General features: G+C 43.2%; 1 protein-coding gene across 4 annotated transcripts in view; it reads left to right on the top strand.

Moving 5' to 3' along the window:
* The window catches only part of epha10 (EPH receptor A10), a 187,061-nt gene that overhangs the window by 142,896 nt on the left and 28,419 nt on the right, over positions 1 to 15,746 (top strand). For 2 of the 4 annotated variants that reach the window (XR_012590760.1, XM_074614596.1), the window contains exons 6-9: positions 432 to 556; positions 5,154 to 5,430; positions 7,500 to 7,608; positions 13,747 to 13,875. Coding sequence is in view for 3 of the 4 variants with exons in the window: in XM_074614596.1 (XP_074470697.1) it covers positions 432 to 556; positions 5,154 to 5,430; positions 7,500 to 7,608; positions 13,747 to 13,875 (640 nt within the window). In the remaining variant the exon portion in view is untranslated. The remainder of the gene's footprint in view (positions 1 to 431; positions 557 to 5,153; positions 5,431 to 7,499; positions 7,609 to 13,746; positions 13,876 to 15,746) is intronic. The other 2 variants (XM_074614597.1, XM_074614598.1) reach the window with 2 other exon arrangements.

Below are 15,746 nucleotides of genomic sequence, written 5' to 3'. Positions count from 1 at the left end.
CGTACGCAGTGTTTGCCCATTCATGGAGTGCGATGAAGTTGTCTGCTCTGACACAGCTCGGCTTCAATAATTAATCCGTTACCTCTCTGTTACCTACTCTTGTCCTTGTTCTTTCACTCCCTTTGTTCCTCTCCTCTCCTTACATCCCTGTTGGACTTCCCCCCCAACTGTCCTCTTATTCCCATAATCCACGTTTGCTCCTTCTTTTGCTCTCTCACATCAGATGAATACAGTAGGGCATACTGTATGCTTTCTGGCACAATATCCTCCTTGAAAGAGAATTGACCGTACTCCTCCCTTGACCTTTGCCCACGCAGTCAAGCTTGGTGTAAAAACTGGAAATACAGGAGAGTAGTAGGGTTGAATTTATATTGAATGAGACTGGAATCCCCAAACTCATCTCTCTTCTTTCTCTCTTCTCGTCTTTGTAGCACCATCTCTGATCAGCGAGCTGCGAGCGGAGAAGATCGAGCAGAAGAGCATGACCCTGGTGTGGAGGCAGCCGTCTTACCCAAACATCAGCCGCACCGAGTATGAGGTCAAATACTATGAGAAGGTAAATACACTGGTACATCACAATCTGACCACATCATTGTTTTTCACTGCTGTTTTTCTGCTACATCACTCACCAATACTTCTATATACAGTAGCTATTTTTAAAAAAAATATTATAGGCCAATTTTATTATCACTATTAGTGCATGTGGGGGTCGCGAAGTAACAAGAATATGCAGTGCAGAAATGCCAAAGATATGTTTGAGGTAAATGGGGAAACTGTGTCGTCATTACATAGTTTTGTCTACCAGAGAGCAATGACAACTGATACTCCAGTGATTTAGTATAGAGTGCTCCAGGTATTTTTTTGTAGGCCAACCAGGAAGTTAGCATCGTCCTGGTTCCTTCGACAGATAGCCAACGGGAGTTGTCCATTGCGTTTTGGATTATTGTAGAAAATAAGCTCTGTAGCAAACAAACCTTTATGATACTTACACATTTTGTTCAGCAAGATAATCTTCAGAAATAAACACCACTTTTATGATTTTTGAAGCGTGAATGCAATCACCAGAAGTAAAAAGCTTATTAGGCTATAAATGAACTACACCACGGCCGATGTGAGGCATATAGCTTATTAATTAAACACTGGTATCTAGGGATGCACCGATACCAGTATCGGGTATCGGGTCTGATTCTGTGCTCATGTGCTCATGTACTCGTACTCGCAAAATGACTCCCACCTCGACCCTTACTTTCATTGTGCCACGAGGTTTTGCTTGCACCCTCTGACTCGTGCGTGCGTTAGACTCCTTGGTCCATGTTTCAAGAAGGGTCGGGTGGGTTGCAGACATCGCCGCAGACCCCTGGCGCCTTTTACGTGGGCCGAGCCCCGGCGGTTGGGGCGCACTAAGGACAGTCCGCCCCGGTGACACTTTGGCCACGGCCCCAGGGAAGCACCTTCACCCTGAGCCTTTCCAAGCCGACCTAGAGTAGGTCGTGGCACACCGCCTCGTATGCGGGACTCCCCAGCCTGCCATGTGTCGCTCACACCCTCCAGCTGGCTGTTAACAAGTGTCTTTTGGCACCAAGAAGTACTCGTATCGGTTCTCGGTATCGGCGAGTACCCAAATGTAAGTACTTCTACTTGTACTCGGTCTGAAAAAAAGTGGTATCGGTGCATCCCTACTGGTATCGTATTGGTACTCAGTATCAGGCGATACCCGAAGCCCAGATATTGTTATCGGGACTGAAAAGGTCGGATTGGTGCATCTCTATTTTAAACTCTCAAATATCAGCATCGGACTTGAGCATCAGCACATGAAAAGTTTAAGGAGAATCTGTAGAAACTGACCACAAAAGTGAACTAAGGAAAGTGATATACTGACTGTTGTTGTGTGAGGACCAATCAGAGGTGTTATTTTTACAACCCTTTCCATGAGATTAAATAATTGTCTTGAACAGCTAACTACTGAGGTGTGGTTAAAAAAAATCACATCTTTTTTTAGTGCATTTCAAGGCCCAATTATGTTCAACCCTGAATCCGTATTACTGCCACATTTTCTTTTGCTTTTATGGATAACCACTGTAATTTCATCGGCCTCATCACGCTCATTTAACACAGCACTTAGTCAGATTGTGGCCGCCCCGTCAACAAGCCATAGTCTTCACAGTAAATCTGTCATGCACGTAAACCGCAGCTGTCACGCTCACACTTCTTCCATTTTCATACGCTGCGTTTTTTTCCTCTGGCAACGCCAGGTCTTTATGTGTTGGGCTGTGTCACACTCGCACCCATTTTCACACCTCCCTCTCTTCTCTATGCTTCACCATATTTAATAAAGCCCTGCGCCTCGCTGATCTACTCCCACGGCTTTAGGGGGGGGGGGGGAAAGAGGGGAAGATTTAGAGGAGGGATGGGTGAGGAAAGAGAGGAGATAACAAGAGGTATACAGTACATTTTGAAAGAATGATGTGCCTGTGTGATAACTGAGGGAGAGAGAAAAGGTTAGAGAGGGTATTAGGGACAGATGACTTGGTGGAAAGATGCTTGTAAGAGCACAGTGATAGAAATAAATGAATAAAGAGGCGTTGTGGAGAAAAGCAGAATGAGGGAGGCGGATGAATGGAGAGAGAGAGTAAAGGATAGATGGAGAATAACTGAGAGTGAGACAGGGAAATTGGTGACAGGCCATGAAATGAAAAGGCAATACAACCACACTGCAGCAAAGAGCCTATTAAAGTATGAAATATAGCTTTGCTTAGTCAGTGCATCGCCTTTCTCCTCCTTCTCTTTTTTATCATTTATTTATGGGCCCACACAGTGCCTACTGATATTTCTTAAATCACTTGTTAAACATTTGATAACACTGACTTATTTAAATGTGTTTAATCTGGATCACACACATTGTCGACCGCAGTAATGACCAACAATGGTGATGACTAATCATGATTAATTCACCGGTTTATTCATAACTTCATATTACGAAGCGTCATCTCTGACTCCGTTGTTGTTTTTCCTCCCACCACTTGTTTTATTCTCCGTCCTCCTCTGTCCATCTCTTCTCTGTGTCACATACTATATTAGTTCACTCCACAGGGGCCACTCATTATAGAGTAGCTAGCTGCCATTCTCTCTCTCAGTTAAGCTCTCTTTGTCTCATTCTGCCTGCGTCTTACACTCTGACGTTCGTTCTGCTTTCTTTATCCCCTCTTCGTGTAACGCTATTCTTGGACATTAAAAAAAAATCAATAAGGATCATGCAAGTAGCATTGTGCACATTCAAAAACACACTTTCATTATGACTATAGACATCTTTTCTGCAAACATGATGATGTATAGCCTACCTGTGGGCAGGACATACTGTAGGTGGAGGCAAAATAATTCTCTGAACACATTACCTAACGCTGGCTAGCAGGTTTTGTTGGCTTATTTTTTTAACAATGGCTGAAGAAAATACAAGTAATATGTACAGTCACTCACTCTCAGGGACCGCTAGTGTTAAGGTACGTTCACATCAAGTGCAAAGCGAGCTTTTCGTGTGGCAGGATTACATACAAAGTCAACGTGAATCAAGAGGCGAATAGACACAACTTTTTGTCGCTGTGTCGACGAAGCCCATCAGCGTTGAGATTCTCCTCCTGTCATCAATGACGTCGTGACGTTGTTGAATCAGAGATGGATGAAAAAAACATTGTAGCTGTTTGTGGTCACCCAGAGCTATGATAGAACCTCATATCTGTACAGAGACTGGACGAAACTAAGTGTATAAATGTATGTGTATACATCACATACTGTCTACGGTATAAACAACAACGTTGCTGCTGTATTTATGTCTAGATGACTTTATCCTGAGTGTTGATGGAGCAGCTGCATAGTCCGGCACTGATCGATCCGAACTCCATTCAGAAAACAAGCATTTTAAAAGTTGTTTGCTTGTCGTCTTGCAGACAGACCTGACAAAGCATGAATTCAGACTTTTTACAAATAAACATCATTATGTTGTTATTTCGGCATCATTTTGATCCGTCTATTGCACACAGCACAATCTGTTTATTTTGGGTTCATACCGCAGTAGCGACGCGCAGATGTGACCCAGGCACGATGGCGTTTGGTTTTCCATGTTGTTGACTTCCGCAACAGTGGTTATTTCTTTCGTGTTTGATGGCGGAAATGGTGGAAATAAAAGTTTTTGGTATCTCTGGAGACAAGCCCCTTCTCCTCTCGTGCGGCTAACGCGAATGAACACAAATGATGCCGGCGGTCCAACTCGCGTGAGTAAAGTGCTCTTGGTGTGAATGCGACATTAGCGTTAAGACAAACTTGTCAAAAAGAGTCTTACAATATCGGCAAAGCTTTTCAGAGATGGAGAGGAAATGTTGCTAATAGTTTATATCGATCACTTCTGGCACCCAACAACGCAGCAAGATGACACTTCTGATGTGTAACTTTAGTCTACTACTCTGAAGTGATTGGTACCTCCAGTCTTTCTTTTGTTTTTCCTCAAGCTAACACTGCAACGTGATCATGACGTCGGCTGTAAACGGGGCTATTAAATCTGATTTATCATCAAAGCTGTTTAGTTGAAGTGATCTTATTGATATGCAGACGCATGACCTGCAGTGATACAATAAGGACTATTTGTTGAAACGGATCGCACCAAACATCAAAACATATCAGACAGCGAGTGGCGTAATTATGTTAATGAGTCATCTATTCACTGACCCCAGCGTGTCCACTTGTGCGAGTGAGTCATTCTCACAGAGAGAAGCAAATGAGCACCATCTCTGATGTATTTCCTAAAGACCCCTCTAATGAATAGAGCTTTTATACCGTCTGGCTTTTTTTTCAACATTTATTTCCAAAGCGCAGAGTGATACTTCTTTATTGTTATAGAAGTCTAACTCCTCAGCTTGTTCTGGCAAACTGTCTGAAAACTTTTGTCTGACTCTTTGAAACACTGTTCCGCCGTCTCTATAAGTGAAACATTACCCCCTTGATTTGGTTACAGAATGGTCTCGCACGGCTCACAGCGTCACAAACTGTGCCATGGAAATGAACAAGGCACCTCACAAATGGATTCCACCTACTCGTCTCACTCCTCCTCTCTTTTCTTTGTCGTCTTCTCCGTCTCTCACTTTTTGCTTTTTCTGTCTCCGCAGGAACAAAAGGATCAGAGTTATTCTACTGTGAAGACCGCCGCCACACGGATCAGTGTCAACAACCTCAAACCCGGCACCACATACGTCTTCCTCATCCGGCCTTTCTCCACGCCGGCTCCCTCCTCATCCCTGTCCTCCTCTCCTCTGTCATCATCCTCTGCCTCCTCCTCGTCTACTTCCTCTTCATCATCCTCCTCTTCCTCGTCGTCCTCCTCTTCGCCGCCCATCGACTACGGAGCGTACAGCGCTCCCCTGGAGCTGCAGACACTTGGCGAGTGTGAGTAGCCGTTTTACGCCTCCTCCTTCTCCTCCTCACTTTCTCTTCACTCCCTCCTCTCAGCACCACCAGGCAGACTGGGACGGGGGGTTTGTGTTGTGTAGGCACCTGGCCAGCCCACACAATGAAGCGTGCTGCTAGAGTGAGAGAGATAGGGATGTGACTGTGTCTAGGATTATGTGTGAAGACGCAAGATTCTACCAGTAAGCTGTGAAACGGTTCTTCTTTGTGTAATACCGTGTCCCTTGTGTCACCTCGAGGTCTGGTTGGGTGTGTTAATGTGTGTGTATGTGTGTTTCATGCCTAGTGCTCCTCATGAATCTTTTGTTTTGAACCCTTTATTTACCCAGGAAAGGGATTTGTTGAGCATTCACAGCGCAACTCAACCGAGAGCTGCCCCCGCGCAACCACTGTCTTCCACGGTTGGCCAAAGACCAGCTCCACCAAAGATTATTTACTTGTTTTTTTAAGCGAACGGGGTCTCGCACTTCTTTGTTTCGCTTTAGGGTGAGGGCTCTCGGTTGCACAGTAACTTTTTTTTGGACGATGCATATTCAATATTGCTTGATTAGCCTCAGGCTAGATCAAGAGTCAAATGAGTGAGGACCTGACACACTCACAAGGCAGCAACACAGCAGCCTCTAGTGGCCGCGTACGAAACGCAGGCGTGCAAACAGATTCTAAACAACGTTAGCAGCACATTATCATTAATCTTTCAAGTGAATTATGCATTAAGCAAGTACTGTATAAGTATTTGTAGGTTGATTGTAAGCGAACAATAAGAGTTGGCAGGTGCACAGCTACAATACAGAGGGGAACATGAATGTTCTTTAGTAAGTGTTTGAAGATAATTAATGGTTACTGCATGTTGTGTTGTGTCCCGAGATAGAAAGTATTGCAGATCTGTTGAGGTTCAAATTGATTATTTTGATCTTGGAAAAAGCAGGTGACAACATTATTGCTGTTTCTGATTGTACAAGTAATTACAAGGTCAATAACAACCTCAACTTTTAAACCAACATGGACGAGAAGTACTTAAATTGCTTATAAAAAAATCTACAATTCTATGTCAACTGGCAAACTTTAGTGAAGCAGTGTATGCAAACGCTTTTCAAATGGGAGGTTCAATGTAATATTAATCGTGAGGGGGAGGTCGTGGCTATCGAAAATAGGAAAACATCAGTTTACCCTCCATTCTAATCAACCTCTCCTGTGAAATTCATCTGGCCCTTAAGGTCACCGCCTTATTATTTGATATCATCTCCTGTTCTTCTTGGCACCTAAAATATACCAACACTTCCTCATACCATAACGACAGAAAAGGTTTGCCAATGACTCCCAAAAAAACATATGAGGCGTTGGAGGGTACCAGCAACAGGCGTTGCAGTTTTAAACTCGTGGTTAATGTGAATTGAAACAAAACTACTTGGTTAGGTTTAGGAAAAGATCACTGTTTGGGTATAAATAAGTATGTTTGTTACTTAGGTTACGTACGTGATGCAAGTTTAGTACGTTACATACGTGACATAGGCAAAGTTAAGTATGTTAACTTACATACGTAAGTCCCACAGGACATGAGCAGTGACTCCTGGGTCAAAGTCCTGTGTTTGTTTGACCCCTCCATCCGCCCCGACCTCCTCCATACAGTGACTTTTTTGCTCTTTATGCTTCGTCGCCTGACATTCTCCTTTGCTCCCGTCATTTACTATGACCATTAGAGGTTGCCGCCCAACAATAAACTTAAATATGGGTCTTAATCGTAGACTGTATGAAAGAAGTGGACATAGCCACCGTGACGTCACCCATTGGTTTGTGGACTACGAACTACGGTTTTGAGGAGTTAGTGTCCAGATAGCCTACACTAACGCTAGCACTAGCCTGCTAGCACCCTGCTTTATGGTCTGTTTGACTCTAAATGGGACCATAATTTACTAAATGAACATCTTGCTGTATTGAAGAAGACTTGAATCTGGCGATTGAAACCACCTAAGTGTTGCACACCCATTTCAGTTAAGGTGTTTTCTTTTGTTTTGTTCATATGTGTAATCCGTGTGTTTGCTTATTTACAGTGGCATTGGCGTCCAGCGAACAGAGTCCGGTGGTGATCATCGTCGTGGTGTCCGTGGCCGCCCTGATCATGCTGCTCTCCATGGGGGTGGGCCTGCTCATCTGGAGGAGGTAGATATGCATACACAGACGCAGAACACGCATTATCCACCATACACTTCCTATGGCTCATTCTGTCTTTCTCTAATACTCTCAGCATGTAGCACAAACATGCACTGACACGCACATGTGTACAAACACTCACCATCAAACTCAATCACAGATCCAGTCAACTGTCACACGATACTCTGTCATAATCCAGATTACAGTAATCCAGTGACGGGAGGAAGTCCCTCTGTGAAAGGAACGTGCAGCGGCGGCGAGCGAGAGAATGGCTGAAATGACATGATAACCAGTTACACTGATCGTTTAATATGCAACATAAAGAAGTCAGCTGGATAATGGTGCTGTCTGCGTCGGGGGGGGAACGTTGGCAGGGTCAGAACCTTCTTTGATCATTTTCTTGGCTAGGAGTTCATAGTTCTTGCTATCTAATTAGTTTTCACATCGAGAAGTGGGAATTGTGAAACAGCAAAGAAGACGAGAGCGAGGTTAAAGCGGTTTCACTTGCATAACAGCTGACGCATGGTTTACTCAGACTGCCTTTCAAAACTCTTTAGTGCTTCTTACGACAAGAGTGAACAGTCCAAATTCATTATTTCACCACATTTTGAAAAAAAAGATCTTAAGATGGCAAGAGACAACTAAAGCATTTAACTTCAAGCATATGGTCGGAGTTGCCCGTAACCACAACGACCTCCACTGTTACTGTGACCTAATTTTTAAGCGTACTGCTCAGTCTTATTAAATCAAGATTCTTTCAATTGGGAGAGTTTTGCGGTGGCGGGAAGTGATCATTTAGAGCAGTGTAAGAAGGTTTATTTCTTTATTTCCAATTTAAAGTGGCAAAATTAGGTCAAGCAAGCCAATACGTGTTATGATATGGTGTTAAAAACTAGAGTAAAGTAGGACAGTTTAAAGATACACCCCCATTATTTAAAACATGAATGATTTTTGCAGCCTCACTGGACGTTGCTACACATTTTCCAGCAATTACAGCATTGTTGCTACAGTAGTACCTCAGAATAAACTGAAGAGTGAAGCAACTACAAAAGAGACAATCAACAGAATTGTGTCTTGGGCTTAAAGCCGGGGTAGGAAGTTTATGTTCGGCATCATTGGGCAAAGACTTCTGCACCTCCTCATGGCTCTGTTTTCAGGCTTTAAAAAAATCTAGCCAGTGACGGGAGACTTTGGCCAATCACAGGTCATTTCAGAGAGAGAGAGTTCCTATTGGCTGCATGTCCCTTCAGATGGTGAACGCCTGATTCAAGGGCAGAAAATCCTACAGGAAGAGTTGTTATTCCAGCATTGGTAATAACTACCTACACTGCAGAGCAACCCCAGAACAGGAAGACGGACTTATCAATAAGAGAGTCTGACAATATCGACAAATAACTCTGGATTCGGCTATTAGTGCATTTTACAACTTCAAAAATCCGCATCATTATCCGCTGAGTGACAGACGTCTTTTTGGGCCCAATGGCATCACGTGACCGGCACGGAAGTTGTAGTTCCACCATTGGGCCACTACGAAAATTTGATTCAAAGCCTGGCGCTCCTCCAAGTCCCCAGCTTGACTTAGCCACAGACATGAGCTAACGGCTACCGAAGGCTGAAGGCTAAACTACAAGCAAAATGTTTTCTCTCTCAAGGAGAGAGCTGCAGGAGGAGCGCTGTATTTTCAAATTATGGTGTTTTGGTTTCGCCTTTTCCAGATAACTACCGACCCTGGGCTACCACTTGAATGACAATATTCTGAAAGGTTATTATGGAATTTTTGCCCAATGACGCCAAAAATAAACTGCCTACCCCAGCTTTAAGAGTGACCATTCAACACCATGTTAGACTACTTCAAAAAAAATGCGTTTGGAGCTAAATTGTGAATCATTTCAGGCAGCCGTCCGATATAATACTACAGACAATATAGACAAAAATTGAATAATAATTGAAAGCCTTGTTTTTACTTTTGTCAGTCTTTACGGAAAGTATCACATAAATGAATTCATCTTTTGAGGTTTATGATCCTACTAAACTGAAAGTCACTCACAATCGAACGTCAGCCTGATACTCAATACATTCCTTCAATTCAATGCTGCCATTCTGCATCATCTGTGGCGCTTTAATGCATATTTTATTGTCTTGTTTATTGCACTGAGTATATCTTTCCATATACTTGCATGTTTTATTCAGCTGAGGAAGATAAACGGGGTGAGAGTGCATTCCTGCTCGCCGTTCCAACCACTTCGCTCTCTGACTCCTGTCCAACTCTATATTCTGCCAGCTTTGCCTCACACACGCCCACACGGATACAGTCCACACACACACACACACACACACACACGCTTACACATTATATAGTGTTCACTCCATCACACATGCAAGCACATACGTAGGGAGCACACATATCTACTCCCACACAGCTACACACATGGCCAGAAAACATTTTCATTTCATTTGGCTGGCATTCAATTGATATCTGTCCGGGGAGATTTTGTCGGATACATTGTGAAAGCATTTGTTTGTGTGCATCCTTTTGTTCTCTCCTCTGCACGCACACACACACACACAGATCTACATCGGTGCCACCTCTCATCCAGATAAATCAAAGCAGGCCTTTTCCTCGTGTACACCTACTTCTATAAAGAGGGGATTGTGATATAGAGACCACCAGACCAATTCGACACAGACACAAACGGTCCAGTGATGGAGTCAACCGGGTGTAGAAATGGCTTCTATTCACTACCAGGGGCGCCAAACAAACTGGTGCTGTCAGTCAAACATCTTTAAAGGAATATATGGAAATACATATACACGCAGCACTGCAGTAGGAATACACAAAATATGGGAAAAGATGTGTCTCTCACATACACACACACACGAGTATTTAAACACACTGTTGCTTTGAGGGAAGGCAGCGTCATCCCCTCACGCACAGCCTCCAAATGAATAATAATGCTTATCTCTCTCTCCTTTATTTCCATCACTGCATTCATTGAAAGTGGTCTCCATTGTTCATCGCTGCTGGACCATTAACTTGCTCGTCATGTTTTGCATAGAGACAAAGAGGGAATGGCTTGATGCCTCAATTACCATGCTCTCGTGTTTGCAAAGGCAAGCCAGCTCCCGGCCACAGCTGGAGGGGTCTCGGTTACATCGATCTGCCTGCTCGCACAGACACATGCAAATGAGTCCCACTGCACACACACACATACACACACACACACATAAAAGCACGGACACGGGCGGTCGCACGCATTTAAGGCACGCATTCATGGAAACCACACTTCATCACAAAAGCTGGCTTAAAGCCGAGATGAAATGAAAAATGCCTTTTAACCTTTTGAGAACACATCCCCGGTCATATTGTGCACCTATTTAACAATGTATGCAAAAAGCAATGACAAAAGAAATCACATTCTTTGTATTTTTATATCACAATCCAATCATCTTTTCTTCCTGTAAAACAACATATGACAGTTTTTCCTCCCCAAAATTTAGTGCAAGTTTGGAGCGCTATTGATTAATATTCACTCTAGCTTTAAAACTGAGCCCGCTACAACCTAAAAAATGCAAGTTGCGTTAAAGAAATTAGTGACATTAAAGCAAATTTGCGTTAATACATTATTTTCGTGTTAACTTTGACAGCCATAGTTAAAGCACATTTCTTGGTGAACTCATAGATTGTTCAGAGATTCGCCGGTCATGTTAGAAGTCAAGTGAAATAACACCCAAAACATCCAGTGCAGCATTATGCACATAATGGTAGCAACATATTATTAAATAAGAATAATGTGGGGAATAAACACTGAGGAAAAATTATGATGGAACAAAAAAAGGAATGAGTACTTTGTGTTTTCGTCTCTTTGATACCTTATCTTGACACACACACAGTGTCCATTGGTGCCTGACAGACTTTGATAGAGCCGGAGTTCCAGGGCATCGCCCAAACATTCTCCAGGAAGCCCAAGCTTGACTGGTCAGTGGGGGGATTGTTTACCCTTCACTGGCCACACCACCAGTGTGCCTGTGTGTGCCTTCGGATTGAGTGTGTATGTCTATGTCTTGTGAGTGAGTAACAAGTTATCAGCAGCGGGAGATGGAGAGGGGATCAAGAAGAAAGGAAGAAGCTGGAAGTAAAGCAGAGGGTCATTTCATAGGGCCATTGACTCTCTCAAAAAAAGTGGGGGAAAAAATGAGACGAGGGAGAGATGGGCAGGCCAAGAGAAAAGGTCCCAAGCACTGTGTTGTAGTTTCCTGCGTGTCTCGTACAGATCAGTGCTTTCATGTATCATGAAAGCCCCCCAACCAGCAGACGGAGAACATGTTCCATATTAAATGTGAAACCTGTCGTTCCAAAGGGGTCCGCATCAGTTTTGGAAATATCTTGCCATTTATTATTCATAAGTCACATATGAATAAGTCATTACTTTATTTGTAAGTATGGATCTGATATTGATTCTTAACCCAAACCTAAAAGTATAATGTCTTTACCTTTTGTGCAAGAAAAAGAACAAACAGCTCCCAGCAATAGAAGAAAAATAAAGGTGTTCACCCACTTTGAATGTTATGAACCGGTTGGCGTTATCAATGATTATCAGCCTCATAGGTATGGGTTAGAAGGGCCCTTTCTACACCTACTAGTAGGTTCAGATGGCGGTTATCATCTATTCACATGGTTGATGAACGATACAAATACAAAAAGACAACGTCGACCTTTAGTGGTTGTAGTAATTATGGCGGGAGCAAAGGAGGAAGTCAGGTGACGTAGTGTAGAGGGGCAAAGTCCCTTCCCTTCCGGTGGACCCCATGGGACCTTATATCGGAAAAAATATGTACGGTAGTCAACGACGAGAGACAAATATTTTTTGATCCCGTTTGAAATCCACCATGAATCACACATATGATGTTTGTCAATTTAAAAGATAATTTTGCAAGTCAAGAAAGTCACAGATCGTCGTAGGTTTGTTGTAGTATCATTTAGTTTTGTTTGAAACCGCTCTGTGAACTACATCTGTGGTCTCGCACACTATATACGTCACTGACACGCTAGCCCATTCAATCGGCTGATAACATTCAAAATAGGTGCGTTGTCACCGTTTTGAATCTTATAAACCAGAGTCATACAAATGGATAAAAGGTATGATGGATGAAAGTTAAAATGGCTTTTATGAAATTCCCCAATGTTCCATGTATTTTCCCTGCATACCTTTCTGCTGGCCTAATTTTTTTCTCTGCTTCGCTTTCACCTGTCATCTAGGATTCTATTCCTGCTGTCTCACCTATTATACATATTTCCATAACTGCATTTTTATTTTAGAGGAGGAGAATTCAGGTAGGGAGAGGAAAGAGCAGGCAGTGAATAGGCTTCATTTACATGGCATCCGTTCCTTTTCTTCTGCTTTAATGTTCTTGAGCTCGTGCTTGTACTTGAAAATGAGCAAAAAATGTCCCATTGTGATGCAGAGTGTAACAGTAGATAAGGCTATAGTGCTAATTCTGTCAGCCCAAATCATGGTGACAACTTTTTATGGGATTTGTTGACGCTAACAAAAATGTAGAGTTAAGTTTTATATTGCTACGCAGACAGTTGGAGAGAAAATATATGACTTTATCATTTTTGGTAAATCTACCCGTCCCTTTAATTACAGTTATGCATTCAAAATGAAATGCATTTTCAAGATTCTCCAAAGGACAAAGAATAAAAACTAAGATGCAGATACTTGCCAAATTTAACATTTGATGAAGCTGAGCAGACAGTGACAGAACTTGGCTAGAATCTTCAGTGTTTTGGCATCCACACGTTGCTTTCTGCCATCTGGTTCTTCAGAAGTGTGATATTTCAAAATTGGTCCAGAATTTTCATCAAAAGCATAAAATTGGAACCAATTTAGCAAAGAATTTACGGCAGGATACATTTTCAAAATAGAGAATGTATGTTTTCATAGTATAGCTGATCTATGGATATTTTATAATTTTTGCATGTTTTTCTTGGCGGCATCCTTCATGGATAATCCAATGATTAGAATGATTAGATTTTGGAGAAAGGAATCAAAGTTGTGTTGACTGACCGTCTTTTAAAGTAATGAAAAGAGCCAGAATTGACATTGGCACCCCCCCTTCCCCTCCCTTCCCTTGTTTTTTTCCCAGCAGCGTCTGCTCGAGCTCCTCCAATGTAACTCCTGCTAGCGTGGTGCTGCTTTCGACCTCCTTCTCCACTCTTCCTCCTCCTCCTCCTCTTCTCTCTCCTCTTCCTCCCTTCACACAGCTGATGCCCAGGTACACTGGCATGCCTGCACTCCCCCCTCTTCCCCACTCTCTCCCTCCCACCCCACCTTTTCATTTCCCCCCAGTTGTCCTGCCATCTCTCCTCCACCTCTGCGCTTCTTTTTCTTCTTCCTCAAGCTTCCCTCACAACAAGAGAATGATAATAAGCCAATCTCCCATTTTCTTCCCCTTTTTTTTGTCAATCCGTTTGGCCCAATTCCATATCGGTGCCGCGCTCTACCACAATATGAAATGATCTTGAATATGTGATGGAGAGTGTTACCGTTGAATTCATACCCAAAAAAGAAGCCACTCTCCAAAAAAGAACTGCTTTGCATCTGCTTTTTCATTTTTGTCACATCTGTGACATTTCAAAAGAAGTAATGGAAATGGAATCAAGTCATGCGACTTTGCCTTCATGCAGCCCTGCCAATTATTTTTTTTTCTTCCTTATTTCCTTTCACCAAGGCTTAGTTGCCCCCTTGTCTCCTCACGTCCTTCACATCACTTGACTTGTCCCCTTAAATCTATTATTTCTGTTTGCTTTTTTGTTCAGTTGTCCTTATCCTAACTGTAGTTTCCACCACTGTCTTGCGTCCTTAATCTCCCTGCACTCCTCACTACCATCCTTTCCTCCTCTCTCTGCTTCCTCCTCTGCCCCTCACCGTGTACTATATGGGCTATTCTGTGTGCCTCTTCAACTATGTCTCCTTCCTTGCATACCCTTCTGCCCAATTATCCTCTTATCCGTAACCTCCTATTTTCTTGTCACTTCCTCTGCCTCCCCGTCTCCCGACTTCCTCGCATTTCTTTCTCAATGATTTATCCCCTGCTTTGCCCTCATCCTCTTGTCATGTTAACCATTTGCTCCCTTACCTCTCTTCCCCCCCCTTAGGTCTCTTCTTGCATCTTGTTTCTCCTGGTACCGCCATGCCCTCCGTCCTCATCTCCTCCCTCCAACCCCTCGCTCCCTTTCCGCTGTGCTCTCTTATCTATTCATTCTTGTCTCTTCTCCCCTGTCTGGTATCTCCTGCCCTGAGGATCTGTGCTGCATGTGTCTGCTGGTGTGTTTTGACAGACAGGGTCCTGACCTTGTCTCAGACCCTGCTGCTGCACAGTCTGAGGGATGTGTCAGCCTATCACGTCTCCCCATGCAAACACTCACATGCAAAAACCCTCCCTTCCCACAAACGCACACATTTGCGCGTGCATGTGCATAACCCTGCACATGCATACACGTAAAGAACACACACATGATTGAAACACACAACGTTGGTCCATGAGGCTCTCTGTGAACTCCCTCTCAGCTTGTGCACCGGTTCTGTGTGAAGTGCTGATGTGTTCTGACATTCGCATTAACGCACGGCTCCCTGAGCAGATATTATATTCCACACACACGCACACACACACGTCCGTTGACACACGCATGGACGACCTCACCCGTTGACTTTCCCGTGCACAGACTGAGGACCTCGATGTCATCGATCAAAGCTCAATTACCAGACTCTCCCTGTTGTCTATAACCCCTGAAAACATGGTTACGCAATAATTATGTTCCACGTTCACTTGTTGATATGATGCTCGCGGATATAAACACACAAGGTCGAAGGTTTCATTTCAGCATTAGAGGGGGCACATATTAAGCTGTGGGTCGTCCCCCAGGAGATTCTGAGCGTCGAACATGTAATTTCCTGCATTCTGGTGAATTTTTATGCATCAATTTGTGGTGGAAATGTCTTTTATTTATGTAAAGGGAAATATAAAAATACAATGCAGTAAGGTTCTCAGGCATTCTGTATTGCTTTCAAATATTTATTCACCTGTAGATCAACTTTTCTCTTTTAATGTTATCTCTGCTGAGTTAACCCACATGTAGGCATGGT

Source organism: Sebastes fasciatus, chromosome 17 (genome assembly GCF_043250625.1).
Source record: "Sebastes fasciatus isolate fSebFas1 chromosome 17, fSebFas1.pri, whole genome shotgun sequence".
In the NCBI taxonomy this organism is placed as follows: domain Eukaryota; kingdom Metazoa; phylum Chordata; class Actinopteri; order Perciformes; family Sebastidae; genus Sebastes; species Sebastes fasciatus.
The sequence above is the reverse complement of the archived record's forward strand: the minus strand, read 5'-3'. Positions and strand labels throughout refer to the sequence as shown.